The sequence below is a fragment of the Hyperolius riggenbachi genome, chromosome 5 (genome assembly GCF_040937935.1).
Source record: "Hyperolius riggenbachi isolate aHypRig1 chromosome 5, aHypRig1.pri, whole genome shotgun sequence".
Taxonomy (NCBI): Eukaryota; Metazoa; Chordata; class Amphibia; order Anura; family Hyperoliidae; genus Hyperolius; species Hyperolius riggenbachi.
In genome coordinates this window covers 288,428,062-288,435,905 of record NC_090650.1, presented here as the reverse complement: position 1 = coordinate 288,435,905, position 7,844 = coordinate 288,428,062, and the positions used below count along the sequence as shown (strand labels likewise).

General features: G+C 44.1%; 1 protein-coding gene across 1 annotated transcript in view; it reads left to right on the top strand.

Annotated features, from left to right (window-relative positions):
- The first annotated feature begins 675 nt into the window (after positions 1-675).
- GALR1 (galanin receptor 1) overlaps positions 676-7,844 on the top strand; it is a 354,796-nt gene continuing 347,627 nt past the window's right edge. The window contains exon 1 of the mRNA XM_068237051.1: positions 676-1,608. Coding sequence (XP_068093152.1) covers positions 934-1,608 — 675 coding nt within the window. The 5' untranslated portion in view covers positions 676-933. The remainder of the gene's footprint in view (positions 1,609-7,844) is intronic.

The window sequence follows — 7,844 nt, the reverse complement described above, 5'->3', positions numbered from 1 at the left end:
TAAGTATAAATACTTTCTTTTACATCATAACAGGTTTCATTGAATGGCTGCTGCAGCCAGTTTTGAGCCACTGTGTGTACATAGCTTTATCCAGTAGCAATTTAAAAAAAAATATCAAAAAATGTTCCTGACTCCTTGCCAGATAAGCTTGCTAAAACTTATAGTTGCACTTTAGCTGCTGGTCCCAGCATAAGTTGCCAGCTTGTGGCTGCTCATAAGGGGTGCTGTTTCCACAACAACTGGGCAGGCAGCTACATAGAAATCTTTGGTATTAAATATCATCTTATCTTCTTCCACTCCTACTATTTGTACTAACACTTGCTTACTTCTGTTTAATCACAACCTGTTTACGCAGTAAGTGATAAGCTGTGTGCCAGCAGGATAATAGCATGTACTGATAACAGGCTGCCCTGCCCTTTTCTGCTGTCCAGTAAAATGGATTTCAATAAGCATCCAGCTGTAAACGAAAGAGTAAAAAAAAAAAAAACAGCGCAGAAACACACGAAGCTATGGCAGTCTGCTGCTCGACCATACAGAGCCTGAAGAAAATATTGCATGATTTTGTAGGGGGGTCGGTTCCTCTGCCATGCGCATGGAGTCTGGCAGCTGATAGAACATGAGGAGAGAGGTGAAGAGACTCCAGGCAGAGTGAGCTAGTCACACAAGAGGAAGCAACCAACAGCAGTCAGCCTTCTCTGCATCCTGATCGCTAACAGGCTAAATAAACTTCTGCTGCTACTGTTCCTACCAATCTCCTCCACCTGTTAGAGCTGCACTTCTTGATAACCTGCTCAGCTCTTCTCTGACTACACTCGCTAGTCGCTACAAATCCGACCTGAAAAGTACCAGTGAAGCGAAGATCACACTTCTACTACCTGGATAGGATCAGGTCATTGATCAGTGTGCACTTACTGAAACTATTGTTTTGAAGTCATGGATTTGTTCGCAGAGGTTGAGAACAAGAGTGAGGACCTCACACTGGAAAGAAATGCTTCTGCTGAGCAACCATCAGTGAAACCACTCTTAGGGATTGGTATAGATAACATTATAACCCTTGTGGTGTTTGGCATCATATTCGCCCTTGGAGTCCTGGGGAACTCGTTAGTCATCACGGTGCTAGCAAGAAACAAACCAGGGAAGCCCCGCAGCACCACCAACATCTTCATACTCAACCTGAGCATCGCTGACCTTGCCTATCTGCTCTTCTGCGTCCCCTTCCAGTCCACTATCTATGTTCTGCCAACATGGGTGTTGGGAGCTTTCATCTGCAAGTTCACCCACTACTTCTTCACGGTGTCCATGCTGGTGAGCATCTTCACCTTATCTGCGATGTCTGTTGATCGCTATGTGGCAATAGTGCACTCCAGGAGGTCCTCCACCATCCGAGTCTCCAGGAATACCCTGGCCGGAGTTATAGTCATCTGGATCTTGTCCATTGCCATGGCTTCCCCTGTTGCTTACAACCAACGTTTGATACACAGGGGCAACAACCAGACCTTCTGCTGGGAATACTGGCCAAATCTGAAGCACAAGAGGATTTACGTTGTGTGCTCCTTCGTGTTTGGTTACCTGCTGCCTCTCCTGCTCATCTCCTTCTGCTATGCCAAGGTACCATTCTCAGGTCTTCTTGATTACATTTAGCTGGAGTTAAATTCACTTACTGAAACATCTCTTGCCATTATTAATACACATAGCAGTTTGCGATGGTAAAATATGCTGTAAATGCTAGTACAAGTCTACAATGGTTGGTCTTTCTATCTGGGACACTAGACAATGCCTTTTATAAAGTTTTGTAATTCATTAAAAAATAAAAGACTGAACAATCCACAAAGGGTTGGTTTTATAACTGTTCTTGTTCAGGTTTCACAGTTACCCAGACTCCCTTTCAATACAGCTTTTAAAAAGCAAAGTAGTGTAAGGACAGTAGCGGCGCATCTCCGACCTACACATCTCTCATCAGCTGCTGATTCCAATGTATATAGCAAAGATCAAGATGTGCAGCTCTCTGCTGCTTCATACGTGCTCATCTTGACTTCTTATAGTGGATTCATTCTGCTCACGCTGTCTTCTAAAGTCTCTGTAAACTATCTTATACTATGAGGCACAAAATGTTTCAGCTTGAACACGTGGTTTTTGTGACATCCAGAGCAAAACCAATTAAGAAAAGCTCCGAGTAGGCGATAGATTGATATAAGTTGTGATGTTCAGAGGTGGCAGTCGGGTAGTAGAAGCCAAATAATCTGCGGGGACTGTGTGGAATTTGGAGATTTGTCCTTGTAAATGACCCTGGTTTTTAGAACTGATTTAACCTTCCATATCTTGTCCTTCACATGTTCCATTTTTTAGGGTGGCCAAAATATACAGTATAATCTGATTGTGCAAGGTTTGTGTTCGACCAATTTTATTTATTATAACAGCCTTTCTAAGCTGCCTATCCAAATGAAATGCAATCAGGTGAACTTTGTATTGCCAATTTATTTTTAAGATCTGTGGGATAATCTGTAGACATAGGTGTAGCTAAAAGGGCATGGAAGATTGGTGCACACCTGTGTGATGTCACATGCCAGAAAAACAGTGATACCTGGATCAACCAATCTGATGAAAAAGTTCTTCAAAAATACCACTTTTTTGTCAATCTGCAGAGCATCATCTTTATAAATCAGATTCTATGGCCTTTCCCATTTGTGTGCATCAGGAAATGCAAGTGCTGTCACAACGCATGGCACTCGCGTTTCTATGCAATTCTTCCTGATGCAGTTGTGATTTCTATTCTTTATACTGAATGGAAATTGGCATGCCTTTTCTGGAATTTCTTGGCAACCATGCGTTGCGATTCTGCAGTGATTTACAACGCATGGATAGGGACATCAGACAGGGCTGTCTATGCCTTTCTGATGTCCCTGCGGATTGCTTTGCGTTGGTGAAAATGCGGCAGAAATTGCACAAGTTAATATGGGGACTAACTGGTTGTCTTGGTTAACCACCTTTTCTCCAGTTTTTTTTTTGTACTTGTCACCATAACCTCATATCGTGGTCAAAAATACTTCTGATACAAACATTATTCTAAACTACTTAAAGGGTTATTTAAGTGAAAAAAAGCAGTTTAACTTACATGGGGCTTCTTGCAACCCACTACAGTCATCTTATACCCGTGCCATCCTTCTGCGACCCTAAAGTGAGCAGTGGCGACCCGCTTTAAGCTGGGTAGTTGCAGCCAGTCCCTGATCGTGCTCCTGTTACCAGGAGCATTCTGCACATGCGCAGTAGCGAGTCTCATGTACTGCGTATGCACAGAACGCTGCTGTGCACGAGGATGCAATGAGAAAGCGCATTGCTGGCTGGCTTTGAGGGGGTCACCGCTGATGGCCAGAAGGTCTCAGATGGACGGTGGGGGGGGGGGGGGGGGGGGGAGGGGGGTTTGGCTGCAAAAAGACCCAGGTAATTAATTTTTAAATTTTTTTACTTTACATTTACTTTAATTTTCAAGAAACAAAGTTTAATGTTTAAGGTTACTATTTCTTAAAAAGGCATCTCCATGAAATTCTATTGGATTGGTCCTTGAATAATAAAAGGTCTGATTTATACCTAATAGATATTTGTCTTTCAAATGCTATCAACAACAAATGTTCTATTCATCAGACTTCTAAACTAGCCACAACAATTGATGGATCTGCAGTTCAACCAGAAGAGGGAAACATCCTCGAAGGAAAGGTCTTAGCTGTGTGTCTAAAGTACTTATTAATGGTGTGATTTTTAGTGAGCATTCCTTTTCTATCTTATCGAATTGTATGAAAACAGAGAAGATGATGGACCCAGTCGATCCTGAATTATCATGTTATCAATCTTTTACTCAAAGAACTAGTCAATCAGCATCTCTCTCTCTCTATCTATCTATCTATCTATCTATCTATCTATCTATCTATCTATCTATATATATATAAATAAAAAATTAGATAAAGTTGCATGAACTTGGAAATATTTGCATCTCATTGATCATCCCTAATTGTGAATAGTTTGGAACTGGGAAACAATTAAAATAATATTTTCATTCAGTCTGGATATGATCGGAAAAAGGACCATTCACTACAAATTGTACAGTTTATTGGCACCTTAAGACTTTACTTTTTGTCTGAAATGTGTGAGAGGTATTTGCATTTTGTGGATGGATAACATTTCTGGACCTTATTCTGTTCTGTGTGGACTGTGGAGCTGTTGATTGGCTCTATAAGAGTAAAGAGTGATACAGGCATTTGTATGCATTGCTGGTGTTGCATGTGCCACCTCACTAAGCATCCCACTACATTGAAGGAAAGCCAGTGGAATTGTTTATTTAAAAAGTGCCCTACCAATGGAGTGTGATGGTCAGGAAGTACATTATTTTTATCTCTATGCACTAGCATGCATATGCAGAAGAGAAATGTGTAACCCTGCCCCCTTTGCACAAAGACGTTGATCAGTATCTTGTGCAACTATGTGGACTAGTGTTCAGCAGGAAAAGGGACATGCTCATTTTGCTATCAACTTTAAGGACAACTATCGATAAAAACATTTTTTTAATACTCTGCATTAGGGTTCACATTACCACTATTGCTAGGGGCACTGAATTTATTTCCACAGTTTTATCTGTCTACTTTAAAATCATCTATCACTCCTAACACAGCTCACAAATACTTCACTGTGTTCCCCTCACAGCATGCAGAATAGTCTGAGGAGGAGATTGGTCAAAAGAGGTAACAGGTAGCCTATTTCTGTAATATAACTAGCAGATAGGGAGATATGTATACACCACTCCTTACTGGCTGCTTGTGATGTTACACTTCACTGCAGCATGTAACAAAGCTCCCACTGCTTGGTGCTGTCCATGCTGGGAGGGGGAAACCTTGAGGGCTGGAACCCACTAGAGCGATTTTTTGAGCGTTTAGGGAGCGTGATAAATCGCTAGCGATATCCCTAAACGCTCTGCCAATGTAAATAGATGGTGCAAAATCCACAGAAGCGATTGCGATTAGCAAAATCACAAACGCAGGACATGCAGCATCTTGTTAGCATTTGTGCTTCAATGTAAAGTATATAATCGCTGGCGTAATCGCTCATCAAAACCTCACCGGAGCGACTTTGCTAACGTTTTAAAGTTAATGTAAACTGTAACAAAATTAAAATTAATTGAAAGGACCAATCAGACTTTAAAACGCTAACCGCTAATCGCTACACAACCGCTGGCAAATTGATTACACTTTTTAAAATTGCTCTCTAAAACGCTCATGAAATCGCTTACAAACTGCTCATACAAAATGCTAGTGATTGCAATTAGCGATAGCGTTTTGCAGTGGTTCCAGCCCTCATAAAGATCTGCTAATAATGCCTTTCAGAACAGTCAGATAAGTGAAGACCATAAACACACATTGCTGTAAGAGATTATTTTGTACTCTCTGACCAGATAACCGTGGGGAGATCTGAAGGTCTGACTGACAAATTGCTTCTGCCAAACTCTTACACATTAAACATTATACAGCAGTAATTCAGGGCCAGGGGCAGGCCCGGATTTACATCACAGGAGCCTATAGGCACAAATGTCCTGGCACCCTAGACTCTGCCCTCTATGAACTTACAAACAACTGAACCACACCGCAAGGGCGCTGGCTGGCCCAGCTGTCACTTGTCCCTTAGTTCCCGTTCCCGTCATAGGTAGCTACAAGTGTCCCTTAGTATTAGGAAGCCAGAGCTATCCTCAGTATTATGTAGCTAGAGATGACCCAAGTATTAGGTAGCTAGAGGTGCTCCTCCTGACTGAAAGGAGATTAGGTCACTGGAATGCCAAGACTCGGGTGAGTAACCTCTCATTTACACTCCGCTCTGGACTCTGCATAGGTAGAGGAGACACCTGGGGAGGGGAGTGAGCCGCCTTTTCATCATCAGGTGCCTGTAGGCATGTGCCTACAGTGCCTTATGGTAAATCCGGCCCTGGCCAGGGGACATGGCCCACCTGTTTTCCCCAGGCTCAGTCCTTTGTTGCCTTGCCCTCAATTCAGCCCTGATTTGTACAGGTTTCCCCCAAGGATGCTAAAAATCAAGCATGCCAAACCTTTAAACAACCCAAAGTATAGAAGGGTCGGCACCACCAAGTAGTAAATATAGCTGTTTCGGGCTGACAAGCCCTTTATCAAACTGCTCCTTAAATAAAGAGCTATATTTACTACTTGGTGGTGCCGACCCTTCTATACTTTGGATTGCGGTGGTCCCAAGAGACACTGGGACGGGTCGTGGCACACCACATTGTGCTAAGGTGCTTCTCACCTCACTTTTTTCAAAACCTTTAAACAACAAAACATTGCCTACCCTTCCCACTGTAAGCCATTTCATTGTGCATATTGCTTCCTTTTCTCCTCCCTTTTTCATGGAAAAAGATGTATTGCTCAGCTGTAGCCATAGGTTGTCTGTATGAAGCTTGTATATTCATACAGCGCAGTATCACTTGTAGGATCAAGTTTAATCTTGATGGAAACCAGGAGCCATGCCAATAAATGTGATCACTATGATCACCACTGATGGTAGTAGTCACTTAATGCAGCCACAGAGGAGGAATGGCTCTCACCTCTCCTCATTCCACGACGATTGTCTCTCCCCTCTGCTCAGAATGGCATACAGCATCTTATTGCCTTTACTGTTGGATGTCAGCTTGATGATATCATAAGCTGGGACTTGGTCAGAATCAGAATCAGAATCATGTTTATTTCGCCAAGTACAACAAGAGTTGTACCCGGAATTGGTTTTAGCATAAGCAGGGTCGGTGATGGTACAGTCACATAAAAGTACATACAGTAGATTTACAGTAGTTACAGAGTATATACAGTGTATACAGGTACATACAGATACATACAGTAGATACATTGCATACACAGGCATAAGACAAAAGCATAGACAGGAGGATAGACAGGATGGACCCAGGGGAAGGACCAGGGGGGTGATCCACTGCCGTCTATGGCACTCAAAAATGCTTCTGCAGCGATATTTTTGAATCAGATGCCCCATGGTCTGACCCGGGAAGAGAGAGAGAGAGGAAAGCTATAGTAGAAAAAAAAGAGAGAAGGTGAAAACAGTGAACTGAGTCCCCTTTGGATTCCACTGTACTCTGGCTTGTGAGTGTCCTGGTCCTGCCTTAACCCCTTTGGCTGCATGTAGCGAGTCCTGGGTCATGTGCGTGGGTCTAGCCATAGGTGAGCAGGGCAAACTGCACGGACCCTTCCGAGTATCTTGACTTTGTGGCCTAGTATGGTGTGTGTGGAGTAGCCACAAGGCCATGATCCAGGGGCAGCTGCAGTGTGTTCAGGCAGCTGTGGCAGCGATGTCTGGCCTTTCACGGCGGTGGAAGAGTCCCTGTACCTTTAATGGACGTGTCCTGGTTCCCGATGGTGTGGAAGCCACGTGGTTCATCCCCGTGTATGCAGGAGGAGGCTCTGTCAGCAGTGAGGGCGAGCCCAGACTCCCACATGCCCTGCTGGATGCACGATGTCCCCAGGCCGCGGCAGTTGACTGCTGGAGCGGGGAAGCAGCATCACGTCTCCAGGCTGCGTGTTGCTATCTGGCAGAGCAGCAACAAGAGGAGTTTGAGGAATTCCCAGGCAGCAGTGATGAAGAAGGCAGCGGCGGTGGTGTGGAGCAGCTGGGGCCGGCGCCACATGGGTCGTCAGCTGAGCTGACCACGTGGTGCGCCGGACCTCAGCGCTAGTGCCATGGTGTCGGAGCCCGGGGTACTAGGATGTCTCTCATCCGCCCGATGGTGTGGAGGAGCAAGCGGGAGACCACCAGAGCAGTTTGGCTGTGGCTCCAAGGGAAGAGGAGTGAAT